This window comes from Miscanthus floridulus, chromosome 17, assembly GCF_019320115.1.
Source record: "Miscanthus floridulus cultivar M001 chromosome 17, ASM1932011v1, whole genome shotgun sequence".
NCBI classification, from domain to species: Eukaryota; Viridiplantae; Streptophyta; class Magnoliopsida; order Poales; family Poaceae; genus Miscanthus; species Miscanthus floridulus.
The window spans coordinates 87800878-87819242 of NC_089596.1; the positions used below are offsets into that span (position 1 = coordinate 87800878).

An 18365-nucleotide genomic window follows, 5' to 3' on the forward strand; every position below is an offset into this window, starting at 1 on the left:
CGGCCGTCGGCGTGCTTATCCTCTAGCACGACTATTTTAATGGAGGAGTACAGGACTGTGTCCTTGTGCCTTAGGCGTTGAACCTGTGAAGCGTTGCAGCTGCTGTACCAAACAGAAAAAAACATGTAATTCTAGTGATCAAATCTTGTCTTAAAAAATATGTAATTATAAGTTAGAGATCACCTTTTTTTAATAGGACCTACCAATTAAAAATATTCCTACATAATAAAAAACTACCTTCCATGATAAGAATATTTTAGAAGATAATAACTTCTAAAATGACAGAGGAAGAGCAAATATGTAATTTTATATCTGCGCTAATGTGGGTGGGTGGGTTGGGGGGAAGTATCTCATAATTCTCAGCATTGCGATTTGCGAAGAGCTCGGGCGTGGCGTTCAGCTTCCTTGGGATTGGATGGGCCCGTTAGACGGTGGTGATAAAATACACATACGCGACCGCCTGAAAATGCTGTTGTTCAACTGTTTTTTTTTTTTTTTTGACAATCTGTTGTTCAACTGGTTTGCTGTGCTGTACAGGATGGTGCAGACTGCAGTTCTCCCTGTAATCTTTGGCCCATGACCCGTTATCCTACCTATACGTATTCATTCACGTGTACGTACTAATTGGTACCTGAATGAATGTCTGCTTCTTGTGCCGTGCGAGTCGGTCGCCTTTCAGCTAGCCCTTCCAACTATTTTATCCGTGTGGGACTGCCAATCCGAGTTCTGGTTCGTATTTATCCCCAGTACGATCGATCGAGTAGGAGTAGCACACCAGCAGCACAAGTTGAGACCAACATTAATTTCGATTTCGATCCCTCCTTAGACAAGAGTCAGGATCTAGGTTACCTGGCTATCTCTTTAGCTTATTCGTATAATCGTATCGCTTTTGGAAAATTTATATAGTCGTGTATGATGTGTTATATTAATAGTGGTTAAAAAATTCATATAGCATTGTACCACGCTAGCTACCAATCTAGGTTACCTGGCTCGAAGGCCAGATGACCGTGCAAGTCCAGCCAATTTCTCCGTCGAAAGAGCAATTTCGAGCTGGCGATCAGAAAGTGTCGCCTGACAAACATTCTGAGAATTTCACAGAAGCTGAAAGAAGTAAGAGAACGTTGGAGCGTTGAAGCATCGAGCCATGCCATTGTGTGAATCGATGCTGAAGAAAAAAAAAATACAAGCATCGAGTAGTGTTCTTGCTTCGATGCTAAACAAATAAAAAATTATTTCTCAACTGATGGATGTGTGAAGGCAGAGAAAGGAATGTTGTAAAGTTCTGACAATTTTGGACACCCACATGCCCTCAAGCATCAATGCAAAACGCTGTAATCGATCCATGGTTTTTGGCCATCGGCATGAATGGTGATTCTTTTCTGCACTGCTCACATTGTGGCCAGTCTAATATTCACGAGCTCACACAGGTAACGAAGAGAACAAAACATTCACATGTTTGGCACTTTAGCTCTCCAGTACGTGGAGCATATTATTGCTTAAGACTGTATCTTTGTTGCTAAGTAATAATAAGTAGAAGTCAGCTTTAAAAATAACAATAAGTAAAGGGTTATTTGGATCTACGCCATTATAATTCTTCAACTTTGGAGATATGCCATTATAATTCACCTATTCTGAAACTTGCTATTACAATTCTTCTTTTACCTGATACTTGCCATTTTCTACGTCTTTCGGGTGTCTGGGCCCACTGTCAGGCCGTATACGTGTACACATCTTTCGTATGGACCAAAACACCCCCGGCTGCTTCTCTCCCTCCACTCACTGACATGTGGGCCCCACACGTCAGATTCTCCTTCACACGCCGGCCACTCCTCCCTCAGGTCGACCGACGCCTCTCTCACTCACACACACACCGCCCACTCCTCCCTCTCCCTTCAACCACATCGGCGCTCCTCCTCGCTCCCACACCATGGCGGTGCCCTTCCTCCCTCAAACCACGGCGGCACCCCTCCTCCCTTTCACTCCCACCAAGGCGGCGCGGCTTGACCACGGCAGTGAGCGCGGCCCGTCTCGCCCGGCAGCGCACGTGGGGGTGCAGATCCGACCGCCACCTCCTCCCCGACGGTGGAACCGGCCCCCTCCTCCCCGACGGTGGAACCGGCCACCACCTCTTCCTCGGCGGCGGATCCGGCCCCCTCCTCCTCCCCGACAGTGGAACCGGCCACCACCTCCTCCACGGTGGTCGATCCGGCCCGCTCCACCTCCCCGGCGGCGGAACCGGCCCCAACCTCGTCCCCGGCGGTGGATCCGGCCCCCACCTCATCCCCGGCGGTGGATCCAGCCCCCACCTCGTTCACAGCGGCGGATTCGGCCCCCACCTCGTCCACGACGGCGGATCTGGCCCCCACCTCATCTCCAGCGGTGGATCCGGCCCCCACCTCGTCCGCGGCGGTGGATCCGGCCCCCACCTCGTCCACGACGGTGGATCCGGCCCCCACCTCGTCCCCGGCGGTGGATCCGGCCCCCACCTCGTCCACGACGGCGGATTCGGCCCCCACCTCGTCCCCGGCGGTGGATCTAGCCCCCACCTCGTCCACGGCGGCGGATCCGGCCCCCACCTCGTCTCCGACGGCGGATCTGGCCCCCACCTCGTCTCCAACGGTGGATCCGGCCCCCACCTCGTCCACGGCGGCGGATTCGGCCCCCACCTCCTTCCCGACATCGGATCCGGCACCCTCCTCCCCGACGGCGAGCGGATCTGGTTGAGGAGGCGAGCGGCATGGATCCGGCGGCAGCAGATCCCAGCGGACGAGATCCGACGGCATGGATGGGCTTGCTGGAGGTTGAAGGAGAATCTGACGTGTGGGGCCCACACGTCAGTGAGTGGAGGGAGAGAAGCAGCAAGGGGTGTTTTGGTCCATACGGAAGATGTGTACACGTATACGGCTTGACAGTGGGCCCAGACACCCGAAAGACGTAGAAAATGGCAAGAATCAGGTAGAAGAAGAATTGTAACGACAAGTTTTAGAATAGGTGAATTGTAATAGAATATCTCTAAAGTTGAAGAATTATAATGGCGTAGATCAAATAACCCATAAGTAAAAGTCTGTGTCTTCTTGAAAAGTACAATCGGTTCTCCACCCTCCGCACGTGATCCCCTGGTTTCCTTAGCGAAATCGGCCTCCTCCGCACTAGCTCCTTTTTAGAACCCGGCTTCAATCCATCGAGGAAACCAAAATCCCCTAGCTCACGTATCCGCATCCTATTCGGTTTCGATACGAAGACCCACGTGTCCGTGTTCAATACAAAGTTCTTCGAGCTAACGCATTCATATCTCCCGGCATATATATCTGGTTGTAATACAATTATGCAAAGCGTCGTGCCGTCACGGATCCCTTCAAAAGTGGGGGTGAATGTTTTCTTTTTCATGGGCTATTCTGAAATCAGATTAAATGGGTGAATGTCCAGCCTGTTCGCTTGCTCGTAAACGATTGTAAATTTTCAGCCGGGAACAGTATTTTTCTCTCACACAAAACCAGCCAACAGTAAATAATCCACGATCGTTTACGGCCTCCCGAACAGCCTGGTTATCTTTTTCCTGGGCTATTCTGAAATCTCTCATTCGTATCGTACCTGATGAAAGGGATGTAGCTTTTAAAACTCAATCTGCTTTGTACAAGCCAAAAAAGAAAAGGCGTCCAAGAAACGAGTCATATCTCGTTACAGCAAACTTCAATTTTTACATATCGACGCGAACAGGGATTTAAGATAGAACATCAACCAGACTCTCAATTTCAGAAATGTCGGATTCTTTCAATCTGCAATGTCTGATCTTGAAACTATGCATGCAATCTGCAATGTCTGAACTTGAAACTAGTCAGCAGTTCCGGACTCCTCGGTGCTTGATGATGCACTCTTCGTACTTCCGATCAACTCAAGCAGAAAGTAGATTATCTCGACTACGGCCATCCATATCCCGTCCAACTTTATCTGAAAGAAGATTACAATTTTTACGAGCGCAAGATCAGCAGGACTCTGTGCAGCCTTCATCGTTTCTCTTCTAAGCCCTTGTTTAGTTCGTGAAAAGTTTTCCCAAAAAGTGCTACAGTACCCATCATATCGAATCTTACGATACGTGCATGGAGCATTAAATGTAGACGAAAAACAAAACTAATTGCACAGTTTGGTTGAAAATTACGAGACGAACGTTTTGAAACTAATTAGTCCATGATTGAACACTAATTACCAAATAAAAACGAAAGTGCTACAGTAGCCAAATTTCCAACTTTTCGCGAACTAAACAAGGGCTACAGACATGCAAACAGAGACAGACCCTCGTTTAATCCTTTGATTGAAGGACAAATTAATCAGAAGCAGTAATAATAAGGGTATGAGAAATTAAGAATCCAATCTCGTTACACGAAATGTCTGAATTTCTTATCTCGAACTCGAGGCCATCCATCCAGACTATAAATTGAAGGCCAAAACCACGTGGTCATGCATCCAATCCAACACGCAAAGCGCCATAGCTTCGTCCTCCAATTCGCCATGGCTTCGCCCAAGCTCATCGCTCTGTTCTTCGCCTTCGCCATGGCGGCGGCGGCGCTGCAACCCTCGGAAGCGGCGAGGCTCCAAGTCCAGCAAGCATTCAAGCCCGTGGTCGCAGGCCAAGAAGCAGCAGAAAAGGTGGCCGACCAAGCATCCCCGCTTGTAACGATACTGGATGTATATTATAGGATCACGGAGAAACACAAGTAGCTAAGGATAAGGTAGTAATAGCTCGCCTGTTTTTCGATTACAACCAAATCAAGTCTCTCCTTAAGTATCATCACGTATTACAGCTGTAGAGAAACAGCCATTCACCCGATGCAACGGGGCTTGGTCAGGTGTTCCATTCTGAGCCGTCGTAATGTGTGCTGGGCTTCCAAGTCTTCCTAGCTCTTGGGCTCTTCTCGGGTGTCCGCAGCATGTACCGTGACATTCCCCCATCCTTGAAACACGGCTTGTCCCCAAGCCGTTGTGGAAGTTAGCTTCCGTGGAACTTGATCTACATTGACCCAGGTGGATATTTCAACTAGTAATTCAGCTCACTTGAGTAGAACCTGAGTAACTGCTCTGTTTCATTTGCATGGAAGGTGGTATGCCACTATCTCCAGAATCTGCACATCAGAGACAGTTGATGGTAACGAGGACCCAATATGAATTGTATCTTCTGCTATCGTCAGTAGTGCAATATGAGTGTATAGCAGTAGCGTCAGGTATGCAATTCGATCAGCTCTCACTGCTTCTTCAGCAAGGTCAATACAGACTGCTTGGATAGTGGATTGGCCAATAATTGACTAATTAATGTTACGAAGAGAAGCTGTCACCCATAATTCACTCAGCATGTAGGTTATAAGGGTTCTCAGGTACACAACCAGATCATGCTGACGGAATTGGAAAGAAACCCAAAGTCTGACTTGTCGCTCGTCTGAATCTTCAGTGCTATTCTCGTTCACCTCGAGTAATTTGAGCTCTTGCTCCTGCCAGCATATCCTCTGTATTTGCACCCTTGTAACAATTTCAGCATACTTGATGTCATGTGGCGTCCAATATGTATCAACAGAATCACTGAACTCTATAAAAATCCCAAGCTGATGCAACACTTGAAGCACCATGAGTGATTGGTCGACTTTCTTTGATGAGGTGCAAGCAAAAATCAGAAGCAATGCCCAAACAGAACAAGTATCCTTGCTGCTTGCAACAGAAATTAAGTCCACAATTTTCTTGCAAGGTAGCAGCCACACAAGCATAAATTGCACTCCTGTTGGACTGTACAACTGATATGCACTCATATTATTCCAGAGTAGCCATAGATTAACCTGTGCTATTAACCATCCACTTTTAATACCTCCACACGCCATCTTAGTTACAAGCACCATACAACCAATAGCATATGTCACCAAATTGCAGTGCCCATGAGTTAAGTTGCCCTCACTCAAATCAAGTTGTGCATAGTTCCCCTCTTGCTGAAAAGCGTAAATGCTAACCAAGTGCATGCAGAATCTTTGAATGTATGGTGGCCAAGGTTCAAATTCCCATGAGACTCCAGAGAGCAATTTGTAAAGCACAGGATGGGTAGAACTTGTGACTAGCATAAGAGCAGCAAGAGCACTAGGCTTGTGCAGTCTAGAAATAGCTCTGTACTTTTCTTGGGATGGAGATAGATCAGGGAAACTTATCTGGTACTTCATCTAAAAGTACGTGAGTAAATAAAATCCTCCATTCAAGAGCATAGACATGCCTGCAACTGGAATCTCAGTGAAAAGCCAAAGCTGGCAAAAAAAATTGACAGAAATAGATCAACAGCTCCACTCCTGTTGCTCTCATCAACTTGTGCATCACTTTGAAGAAATCGAAGCCAATGCAGCTTGCACATGTGGGTCTCCCAATATGCCTCTAAACATGAACTCCCTGTATTTGGCCAACCCAAGCCACAACTGATGCATGGCTGCAGCATTATCAAATTTTGTTTAGGTGGTGGCCACGGTTGTTTCAGCTCTAATACCTCCACCACAAACTGAGCACTGCAGCTGTTTGTACTCTGGCATAATCTTGGTTGTCATTGACAAGCTTACCAAGTATGCACACTTTATTTGTTTATCTCATCCGTATACTGCTATCACTGTGGCTCAAGCATTTCTTGCCAACATTTATAAACTTCATGGCATGCCCACTGTAATTATATCTGATAGAGACCGAGTCTTCACTAGCTCCTTTTGGCAAGAGTTATTCAAACTCACAGATACAACCTTAAACATGAGCTCAGCCTACCACCCTCAAACCGACGGTCAAGCTGAGCGTCTTAACTAATACTTAGAAACATACCTGCGGTGCATGGTTCATACCTCATTCTCTCAAAAATCGGTCAGGTGGCATACAAATTACAGCTCCCGGCTTCGAGCCAAATTCATCCCATCATTCATGTGTCTAAACTGAAAAAGGCAGTGCCTCCTCAGGTGACTGTTTCTGCTGATGATGAACTCAATCTGGGCCTGGTTTAGATTGAAACTTTTTTCAACCTGATGAATAGTACCACTTTCGTCTTATTTGGCAAATATTGTCCAATCGTGGACCAACAACTAGGCTCAAAAGATTCATCTCGTGATTTCCAACTAAACTGTGTAATTAGTTATTTTTTTACCTATATTTAATACTCCATACAAGCGGCTAAAAATTAATGTGACAGAGAAAGAGTGAAAAAACTTGAAACTTTCAAGGCCCTGCTGACTCTTTTTATTAGTTTGCCTCCAGCTCGAGTGTTGGGTACCAGACTTCAACTGGTCGTACGACACGTGGTGTCTGAAGCTCTGGTGCAGCGGCAGTCCTGCCCAACACACTGGGCGCAATGGGAGCCGCTGGCTTCGCTACCCCAAGCACTGTCTGCATCGGCTACAGCTACTTCTGTTCCGTCTACATCGTGAGGACACGATGCTGCTTAAGGGAGAGGGGATGTACCGTTAATTGATTTGAGCTGTCACTTGAAAGGGCCTGTAAGACGACATGACTCGAACAAATTCCCAATTCCCTTCTTCCTTCCGTGGCTTCCCTGCTCGAGACGGCGACGCCGTGCTCATCGCCGTGCGTGCTCGCCGGCAACTCTCTCCCACGGCAAGGGTCGCCACATGGCCTACCTCCAAACCTACTGGCCGCGATCCTGGGCCTGCTTTTCCCGGGGCTGGGCGGCATCATCGGCATGTTGCAGCCCCTGATCCCGCTCCTCCCGCCGCCGGGGTCGTCGTCTCCGCCTCTCCAAGGCGGCGGCGGCAAACTGGGTGCCAGCTTGACGACGTTCTCATCCCCTCCGCCGCCGGCCCAACCCCAGCCGGAGGAGTGCATGACGCCGCTGGTGGGGATGCTGCTGTGCACGGACTACCTGACCAACATCACCGTGCTGACGCCCCCCGGCGAGTGCTGCGACGGGCTCAAGTCCGTCATCAGGGACGCGCCCATCTGCCTCTGGCACGGCATGAACGGGGACATGAACCAGTTCTTGCCCAAGCCCGTGGACCCGATCCGCATGCTCATCCTACCGCTCGCCTGCGGCACCGTGCTGCCGCTTCAAACTCTCTTCGCATGCAAATGTAAGTTATTACAATGCCTCTCGCATTATGAGATTCCACAGATTTTATGTATGCTTCCTTCCGTCGCAAGGAGATTAATCTGGTGATGCTGATGCTTGTTCGTTCATATTTGATTGACAGCGCGACAGGTGCCGCCGATAATGCCTCCTACGCCAGCAGAGCCGCCGGTGACAACTCCTTCAGCGTCACCGTAGATGATTTCATCGAGTTTAATTAGATGCTGGGAGATCCAGTAGTGTCTTCTTAGTTTTAAGATGGTATTAGATCATATAGTTTAGAAAGTCTGTTATAGAGAGTACATGGTGTAGTCAGAGTGGTCCTCGGGTGTGTTTGGTGTTCATCCCATAAATTTTGGTGGAACCAACTCGTATCTCAAATATATACTAATTGTTAGTCTGTGTGGAATGAGTTGGTAATGAATCAACTCATTTCATCCCACAAATCAAATATAAAAAGTGAGGAGCGAAATATGATGGACCACCCATTTCTCAAACTAAACACACCGTAAGTCGTTCAGTCGCTTGGAATCGTCAATACAATGGTCAAAGATTTTCTGCCTTAGAGAGTTACCTCGATGTCATTATGTGGTCGTGACTTTTATTTGCTTCTTACTATGAACTGTGATCGTATATATATATACTCTCATATATACTTGCGCCCGTAGAACCAATAGCGATATTGCCAAAGCTGAATGCTCTGAAAGTCTGAATTATAATAGGACATCGTTATTCTCCTTTTTTTCAGAAGACTTTTAACAGCCCGTTCTCCTTAGACCGTCAGTAAGCTTGCGTCAACTAACAGTTTGCGGGACCAATGGATACTACATTGTACAAACAGAGCATCTGCAGAAGCTACTTCATATGATACGCCATCGTTATTTTCAGCTATAACGAAAAAAAAAACCGTGTTAGCAGAAAGGGGAATGGATCGGAGGAACAGGGGCGAGAAGAACAGCAGGGCAGAAAAACGGATGAATCTCGGGTTCGAGTTCAGGGTTCTTTGTTTACAATATTTATACCCGCACGGCAGAGATCAGAGCAGCACATATAGGAAACTCACACCTACTCTTACTGGGCTCACTAGACTGCCCATTCCGGACCGAACACCCTGGTACTCTTAACTTTGGGCCTCTTTATGCGTCCTCCTTCCTCAGCTGAAGCCGACGAGCCCAAAAGCTTATCCGGCGCCGGCCCATGAGAAGAAATGCTGACATCCCCTCCCTCTTGCGCGCCTGGATGCCCCAAGACCGCTGCCGAAGATAGTCCAAATCTTCCCAGGTAGACAAGGAAGAAGGCAAGTGAGACCATTTGATCAAACCTTGGCGTACAGGTGCGGAGCCCTTGATGATTGTTCGGCGCTGGAGAATCTTCTCTAGAATACTCCAGCGAACAGATGATGGTGGCAGCAGCTTCTCGACAATTTGGTGAGCACCCACGGCTTGCTTGAGCTGTGACACATGAAAAATGGGGTGAATGGAAGAGGAAACAGGAAGCTCCAACTTGTAAGCGATTGACCCGATGCGCACAATGATGCGGAAAGGCCCAAAATACTTGAATGCCAACTTTTGGTTAGAACGAGCGGCCAAAGAGGACTGCACATAAGGCTGCAGTTTCAAGAACACCCAATCCTCCAGCTGAAACTCGCGCTCTGAACGGTTCTCACCCGCTTGCTTTTTCATCCTCTGCTTAGCACGGTGGAGATGCTGCTTGATCAGATCCGTCATGAGTTCACGATCATGGAGCCACTCTGACAAATCTAAAATGGGCGAGTCTTGGGTAGCATTCAGGCCAAACTGCTGGGGAGCAAAGCCATAGAGTACTTCAAAAGGTGACCGGCCCAAAGCAGCATGCATAGAGGTGTTATACCAGAATTCCGCCACATCAAGCCAAGAGCTCCATTGCCGGGGACAAGCATGAACATAACACCGAAGGAAGGCTTCTAAGCACCGGTTGACGTGCTCAGTTTGGCCTTCCGATTGCGGATGGTATGCCGAGCTCATACAAAGATCCACACCTGCCAACTTGAAGAGCTCTTTCCAGAAGTGACTGGTAAAAATGCGGTCGTTGTCAGACACAATGGCATTGGGTAGCCATGCAGCTTATAAACTTGAGACAAAAACAGCTTAGCCACAGTTGCCGCTGTGAAAGGATGCTTCAAAGCAATGAAATGGGCGTACTTGGAGAATGTATCCACTACCACCAAGATGCAATTGAAAACCCCGGATACTGGAAGACCTTCGATAAAGTCCATAGAAATGATCTGCCAGGCGCGATTAGGAACAGGTAATGGCTGTAGCAGCCCTGGCAAACGGGAGCGATCCGGCTTGGCTTGCTGGCATGTCAAACAAGAACGGACAAATTTCTGCACCGCTGACTTGAGACCTGGCCAGGCGAACAGCTGCTTAATGTGCCTGTAAGTAACAGGAATGCCCGAATGTCCTCCAATGGTGCTGTCATGCATAGCCGCGATGATGCGATGCTGCAGATCAGGGTGATGGTCGATCCAAACTCGCTGATCATAACGCAGCAGACCATCCTTATATGTAAAATAGGGCACCACGGAAGGATCAATAACCAACTTAGCGATGATTTGCTGGGCGTGAGAATCAGACGCATAAGAAGCAACTACCTCTTGTAACCATTGAGGCTGAGCCACAGAAAGCGCTGAACAATTCCCAGCTGGCATTCGGGACAGGGCATCAGTAGCCTTGTTGTCATCCCCTTTCCTGTACATAATCTAATATTGCAATCCGATGAGCTTGGTGAACACCTTCTATTGCCAAGGGGTATGCAAACGCTGCTCAGATAGCTGCACTAGACTTTTCTGATCAGTGATAATGCGAAACTCAGCGTGCTACAGATAACTGCGCCAATGGTCCAATGCCATCAAAATGGCAAGATATTCCTTCTCATAGGTCGAGAGACCCTGGGAACGGAGGGAAAGAGACTTACTAAGAAAAGCTAGCGGGTGGCCATCCTGAGTAAGCACGACACCAATTCTTGTCCCACTCGCATCTGTCTCCACAGAGAACGGCTTGGAGAAATCCGGCAAGGCCAGCACGGGTGCAGAAGTCAAGGCATGTTTGAGAGCATGAAAAGTAGCATCATGAACAGTGGACCAGACGAACAGAGCCCTTTCTTGAGCAACTCCGTCAGCGGATGAGTGATCACACCAAAATGCTTAACAAAGCGCCGGTAATACCCTGCCAGCCCCAAGAAACTGCGGAGTTCCTTGACAGACGAGGGCACAGGCCAGTGTAAAACTACGTGCACTTTATCAGGATCCGTGGCCACTCTATGCTCAGAAATCACATGCCCCAGATACTTCAACTGACGCTGAGCAAACACACACTTAGACAGCTTCACCTGCCACTGGTCACGGCGCAAGAGGTCCAACACTTGTCGGAGATGGACCAGATGTTCTTCAAGAGACCTACTATAAATCAGGATGTCGTCAAAGAAGACCAGTACTCCGCGATGCAACAATGGCGCTAGAGTAGTGTTCATGGCCTTCTGAAAAGTAGCCGGGGTACCAGTCAATCCAAATGCCATCACTCAGAATTCATACTATCCCGAATGAGTTTGAAAAGCCATCTTCGGTTCGTCGCCCACTTGCAGCCGAATTTGATGGTAACCAGCAGTAAGATCCAAACAAGTGAACCATGATGCATGGGTGAGTTCATCCAGCAACTCCTCAATTACTAGAACTAGATACTTAGCATTGGCTGTGATCGCATTGAGGTGGCAGAAATCAACACAGAACCGGAATGTCCCGTCCTTCTTTTTAACCAGGAGAACAGATGATGAAAAGGGGCTCTTGCTAGGCTGAATAATACCAGCATCTAGCATTTCAGTGACTTGCCTCTTAATTTTGTCCTTGACCAAAGGTGGATATCGGTAGGGACGAACTTGCATAGGAGATGCTCCCAGAATAAGTGGTATAGCATGATCAAATAGCCGAGCAGGCGGATAACCAGCTAGAGGGGCAAACACTGACTCAAACTCCTTCAACAATTCTGATACAGCCTGAGGAACATACTCCTGCTGAGTATGATCATCAGAAGAAAGTGCAGTAACCTGAATAACTGAACCCTCTGGCAACTCCCTGAGCTTGCCCTGCAACCGCACAGTAGACTGACCATATGGAATCATAACCCACTTGTGCTGCCAATCAATTTGCATCGGACTATGTGTAGCCAGCCAATCCATACCAATGATCATGTCATAAGAGGGCATTGGAAGAGCCAAGAAAGCTAAAGTTAACTGGCACGAATCAACTTCTCAAGACAAAGCACTGAAAGATTGCAGGCACTCAACCAAACTGCCATCAGCGATGCGAACCTTTGGCGAATTGTCCAGCGATGTAGCACCTGTCAACTTACTAGCCAGAGTGGTGCTAACAGAGGAGCAAGAGCTGCCTGAATCCACCAGAATCTAAATAGGAATGCCCTGGACAATGCCCTCAAAATGAATAGACCTAACAGGTGTGGGAGCAACGACTGTGGTCAATACATGGACAGCAAACACCTGAGTACAATCATCCCCTGGGGTGACCTCCTCACAGCACTCTGAGTCTTCACTATTGCACATATCCTAGAATTCTTGCAGAGCATGTAACTAAAGAGCTTCGGGGCACTTATGGTCGTGAGACCATTTTTCACCGCAGCGAATGCAGAGCCCGCGGGCGCGTCGATAGGAGCGAAGAGTATTCAGCTTGTCCTCGACACCCCGACGACGCCGCTTGTAACACCCCAGATGTTTGCCACCAGTTAAGCAATGGGTTTAAGCTAAAACATGGTATATTAAGTGATGATGAAGATGTCAAGGTCAAACCTATAGAAACGAGCCCCAACCTAAACTTGGATATTGCACCTTTGCTCGCCTATAGACCCCTTTTCAAGATATATGCTTGGGTGGTATGATTGGGATATCTTCATGTGTCTCACATCAATACCCATCTATATTGGACACTCGAAAAGTTTCATGAAGTTTAGAATCAAAAAGTCACATGAAATGATAAGTTATATCCTTGTTGGAATGATTTTACTAAGTGCTTGAATTGCACTATTAAGTGAATGAGAACATGAGATATCAACCAAATCTTGCAACCATGCCCAAATGACTCTAGATGAACTCTACAACAAAAGTTATGAAAGGTTCATGTTGGGCAAATGCCAAGAAAATGCTCCAATGGATCAAAAAAGATATTTAAGCTTCATCGTGATCCTACTTTGGTCAAAGTAGAATAGCAGGATCTATACTAGTTTTGAGGTTGGACATTAAATGAAAGTTGTAGTCCATATCATGTAGAACAAACTTTGTTTTTGGATGAAGAGCTAGATCATCTTGGAAGTAAGTCAAATCGAGGTCACAAGATCGAATTTGCTGTTGTTTTCAGCACTTAGAAATATTCTAAGTCAGGAGTTTCGCTAAGCAACGACGTTGGCATTCCGCGTTCTCCAAAATTCGTTAAGCAACTTGAGTTGGTCCAAAAATAAAAGTTGAAGGTTATATTATGGAGAAGAGCATGCAAAAAGTTGCACTGAGTTTGATCGAGTTTTGACTTCCGAAAGTGAATTTCCGTGACCGTTATCAAGGCGCTAACACTGACAGTTTGTGGCTTAATTACCCGCTATTGAAGAGCTCTAATGACCTTGGTCTCTAAATGAAAAATGAAGAGCAGTTCGCGGGCTTCAAACTTTGTTTTAGGCCTAGTAACTAATTCGGCCTGTAGCCAGCCAGAACTGACGCCCGCTCTGCCCACTTCTACGCGCACCACGTGTTCGACGATATGCCGCGTGGTCTTCTTGCATGGACGCCGCGCGCCCTCTCCCTTGCCGCGTGCCCTTGCCTCCCTACGGTCGCCTCGCTGCTTCTCCACGTGCGCCAGGCCGTTATGGACGACCGGGCTCACTCTCTCCCTTGCACCCTCGCCTCGCTGTTGCTCGCGAACGTGGGCAGCCATGGCCGCCATGGCCGAGCTCGGCCTCGCCGCGTCCCCGCTGCTCAGCCCTTCCTCTTTCCAAGCCGTCAGTGCCATCATATTCCTCTCACCACGCTGCCCCTCCCGCACTCCCCCGTCGGCCATGCCACGCCCCGCAGCGCTGGTGCCGCCTGCCACCGTCGCCCAGGCCGCCGACGTGCGTGGGCAGGCCGCGTTGGGCCTCCGCGGAGCAAGCTGTGGCCACCTACATGTGTGCACCAACCTCCTAGTGCTTCCCCACCTTTCCCCCGCCGCCGCCGGCCCTTCTCTGGCCGCTACCGGCTGATTCCTCGGCGTCCTCTGTTCAAATTCGCGTTAGGGACCTCATACAGCAATTCGAAGAAGAGCAGGGGCCTTTCTGTAGAACCTGTGACTCATGTGAATAGTGCCATAAGGACTGGTTTGTAATTATTTTGCAGGAACTTTGGAAATTCATAGTAAATCATAGAAAATTAATAAAATAGTAAATGAGGACTTTTTAGAATCCTTGTGAAATTGTCTATGCAGTAGATCTATAATATGGCATGTTTTAGTTTAAATATTTTGCGGTAAAAATAGATTTGTGCAGTAAGGTTGTAATACTAGTTGAATTTGTTATTTTTCATAACTGTAGATCTAGGGCTCCAAATGAAGTGAAATTTTTGTGGCATTCTACTCATGTGATAGTTGATGTGTGGTAAAAAATTCATGAGTATTGGATGAAGTATGAGTGAGTTATTGGTTTATCTTGCTCTCACATGATTTCTTGCTTTAGCAACTTGTCTTTTTCATAGAGGTTGCTATACATATTCAAATAGAGTGAAATTTGTACAGTAGACTATTGAGAGGATGTATGAGTTACTGTATTTTTTGTAGAATTTATCGTGCACTTTTCGTATATGTTCATAAATACACCTTGATGTCTAAAATAAATTAAGAAATGCATTAAAAGAATTTATTTGGTCATGTACACTAGGTTTTCTAGTGTTCTTTAGTCATGTATGACATGTTGGTAAAGTTGGTTTTGCCTAATTATGTGTTTGCAACATAAGTTAATATTTATTTTCTTGCAAATGTGGTTTTTGGACAGATCTGAGAACTTAGCAAAGTTCTTTATGATAATATGCTTTGTTGTAAAACTTGTTTATACAAAAGTTGTAGATAATTCATGTATCTAGCTGCTGTTAAAATTTGGTGGTATTTGGCCTTGTGGTTTATGAGTTATGCCTGTTTAAAGTTGGGTTTCAGAAATGACTGCTTTCTATCAATTGTGGACCAGTTTCTGTAAATGGGTATAATTGACTTAGTTAACTTAAGAATCATGATAAGATGATTAAAGATGAATTGTAGAAAATTCCATAAGCTTTCCAGATTATCTTGTTGCATGTCTTTTGGATTAGTACAACTCCTGTTATGAGTAAAATTAGCTGCTGCTGTTGCAGCCTTGACTCTGTGATTTCTGTGAATAACTTGTTTGCTTGATATGAGTTGATGTGAGTAGCTTGCTCTCTATAGTTAGTGGTGTGAGGTTAGTTAAATAGCTATTGGTGTCTATGTCTTGCATAATCTTGTGTTTTTCTTGAATGTTTATGTGATGCATCTTGTGTTACAATTCATCATATTCATACACACGCATCTTGCATCTCATCTAGGTGCGCTAGATGAACCACGTGAAGAACATGATGTTGGAGCCGAACCCGAAGACAATGTATGGAGGATCTATCCCGAAGATGGAAGGACTAAGCAAGTGCTAGGACCGGAGATATCACCATGACGGTGCAAGCTAACAGAACTGACTTGTGTTGGATCCCAGGCAAGCCCCGGAGCATTCTAAGTCTCCTACTTTATAAAAGCAATTCTTTCTTTATACGAGTTATATATTGTTGCATTAAGTTGTAGGAGTTGATTGAAACCGTTGATGCATTTATTACTATCCTTGCCTACCTTATTAACTTATTACCCTGTTAGGTCGGGATTGAATAACTGCTTAGCCTTGCTTAGACCGGTAGCGATCGGTGATATCCGGTCACCTATATTATAGGTGGTTACTGAAAGAATTTAGCTATGGAAAGAATGATATCCTGGAATTAACCATGTGTGATGGATAATTGGAGACCGGACGGAAAAAAGTTGGAGGCAACCAGACAGGGTTCTGGGGTGCTGTTAGTTTCTGTCTGTGTCGATTAAGGACCGACCATTGTTGGCCCTCGAGTCATGTTGAACGCATGCCTTACATTTAGCTGGCCGGATAAAGTACCTTCCGACCGTGAAGCTGGGAGATTATTCGGGCCGAGTAGATTGCCCGCAGCGCACTGTACTGGAGCAGGTGTGGTAGGACATGGGGGCACGAAGATAAGACCAAAGAGCAGTCGGTCGGCCCCCGGGTATATGTGGTTCCTGGCAAACTCGAGATTCCTGAATAGTTGACTCGGTGATCAATATCTTACTTTAGCGGGTGAGTGAGGTTTGTGTAAGGAATAAATCACCAGCTGGTTAGGAATCGATTCGAATCACCATCGCTCCTGGATAGTGAGCACTTGACTCGAGTTACGGCATCGTAGTAATTATTATGGAACAATGATGGTTATCTGGATGGTATGGAATATGCTAAATCTAAATTGGTAACTAGATGTTATTGGTTAATCAAGTGATTGCTATAGTACAGGTGCTTACCTAGATGGATAGGTCATAATAAAGATGATGCAAAGTACTTAAAATGGTTTCTTCATGATAGCTTATGCTTTTCGCAAACAAGTCAGCTAGCCCACTAAAGAAAGCCATGCATAATCCTTGGTGTCGCTTTATTTTGGTTTAAGACGGGTAAGTCTGGCTGAGTACATTCGAGTACTCAGGGTTTATCCCCCCTTGTTGCAGGTGATGTTCTCGACCTGTTGATGATGGTGGCTAACCGCCGGTGGGCTCGGTGATTCTATACTTACTTCTCATCTCTATGCTTTTGTCGGATGATGTCACTTATGCTAGCAATATATTTAAAACTTATATTAATGTAGTCATTTAAAAGCTATGTTGTTTTCACTAAGCGGTTTTAAAACCCAAACTGGTACTTTTATTTGTGAACCCATTTGTAATATTATTTTCACTGCAACCCTGTGTATGTGATGTGTATTTGCTTAATCACGCGATCTTGGTTGTGATGTTGATTTATCGAGGTCTTTCGGGACACTCGGCGGACTATCGGGTTTATATGAGTGAAAGTATGGGTGTGTCAACGTGTTAGCGGGGACAACCGTACTTGATCTTGTATAAATTGGGCGGTTCTGTCACACCGCTTCTCCCCGGCAACGGCGCCACCAGCAGGGGCTCGCCCACCACTATCAGGAACCGGCACCTGCTGCAGCATGGGCACGGCCCTGGACGGTGATTTCTGGCGACTCGGATCCACCAGTTCCTCCTGCAACAGGGCAAGAACACAGGTAGCATCCACGGTAGAAGGTCGTTGCATATGAACAGCAGAACGCATGTCATCCCGCAACCCATCCACAAAACGCAAAGCATAAAACAAAGGATCTATAGTTTTGCCATAGGCGAGGAGTTGATCAACTAAGCCAGTGAACCGGTCAGCGTATTCCTGAACAGCCCCGGACTGACGAATATGAAATAACTGTTGAATCAACAACTCATATTGATCCCGACCAAAATGATGAAGGACCAACCGATAGAACTCCTCCCAACTCATCTTCTTCACCTTGAGATCTAAGGACTGCAGCCAGCGAGACGCGGCTCCAGTCATCCGCATGGAGGCCACACGAATCCATTGATTGGGCTCAACCATATACATGTCAAAATAATCATCACAACGGCTAAGCCACAGCTTCGGATCCTCCCCATCAAAAATTGGAAAATCCATCTTAGGTAATTTACTACTAGAGTATTGCGGCCCCCAATGTGCGCGATGCTCATGCGGTGCGCCCCTAGCACTAGGAAACTCCTGATCCCCCAACTCCAACGCCGAGCTAGAAAGTGACTTGTGAAGAACATACTGATGGGTGGGCTGGGGAAGGGTCTCGATGAGCTTACCCTTGACCGAGGGTTGAGCCATGGGCTCCGACCCCCAGTGGTGATGTGCCGCGCCGTGCCCAACAAACGGGCCGATGGCCGGGTGCCCGGTAGATGCTGTCGCCGCGGCCACCACGGGATGAGCTTGAGGACCCTAGCGGATGCTGACGGATCCTAGTCGAGCACCACATGACTCACGGTCTTGCAGAGCACGGTCATTTCTTCGCGCATCCGCTCTACCACGGCGTCGGACTTGCGGACCTCGCCCAACTCCGCGTGCAGCTCCACCACCGACACATCCACCTT

General features: G+C 47.0%; 3 protein-coding genes across 3 annotated transcripts; 1 reads left to right on the forward strand and 2 right to left on the reverse strand.

The window, feature by feature from the left end:
- Nucleotides 1–1976: 1976 nt before the first annotated feature.
- On the reverse strand, nt 1977–2783 carry LOC136515925 (uncharacterized). The gene has a single exon (XM_066509374.1). The coding sequence runs from the start codon at nt 2781–2783 to the stop codon at nt 1977–1979; it is 807 nt and encodes a 268-aa protein (XP_066365471.1).
- Nucleotides 2784–4313: 1530 nt separating this feature from the next.
- On the forward strand, nt 4314–8605 carry LOC136515926 (uncharacterized). The gene is made up of 3 exons (XM_066509376.1): nt 4314–4683; nt 7511–8081; nt 8202–8605. The coding sequence occupies exons 1-3, from the start codon at nt 4456–4458 to the stop codon at nt 8273–8275; spliced, it is 873 nt and encodes a 290-aa protein (XP_066365473.1). The 5' UTR covers nt 4314–4455; the 3' UTR covers nt 8276–8605.
- Nucleotides 8606–10076: 1471 nt separating this feature from the next.
- On the reverse strand, nt 10077–12262 carry LOC136515927 (uncharacterized). Its single transcript, XM_066509377.1, has 2 exons — nt 11693–12262; nt 10077–10727 (listed from the first exon to the last, which is right to left on the reverse strand). Exons 1-2 carry the CDS (start codon nt 12260–12262, stop codon nt 10077–10079), a joined length of 1221 nt encoding a protein of 406 aa, XP_066365474.1.
- Between the last annotated feature and the right edge of the window lie 6103 nt (nt 12263–18365).

What these genes read in the sequence shown, in the direction of transcription:
- LOC136515925 (XM_066509374.1), bottom strand. Translation starts at nt 2,783, where the DNA reads ATGCCGTCGGATCTCGTCCGCTGGGATCTGCTGCCGCCGGATCCATGC.
- LOC136515926 (XM_066509376.1), top strand. Translation starts at nt 4,456, where the DNA reads ATGCATCCAATCCAACACGCAAAGCGCCATAGCTTCGTCCTCCAATTC. An exon ending in CGCTTGTAACGATACTGGAT is followed by an intron (nt 4,684 to 7,510) that starts GTATATTATAGG and finishes ACATGACTCGAA; the next exon opens with CAAATTCCCAATTCCCTTCT. An exon ending in AACTCTCTTCGCATGCAAAT is followed by an intron (nt 8,082 to 8,201) that starts GTAAGTTATTAC and finishes TTTGATTGACAG; the next exon opens with CGCGACAGGTGCCGCCGATA.
- LOC136515927 (XM_066509377.1), bottom strand. Translation starts at nt 12,262, where the DNA reads ATGCAAATTGATTGGCAGCACAAGTGGGTTATGATTCCATATGGTCAG. An exon ending in ACCATCAAATTCGGCTGCAA is followed by an intron (nt 10,728 to 11,692) that starts GTGGGCGACGAA and finishes TCTGTGGCTCAG; the next exon opens with CCTCAATGGTTACAAGAGGT.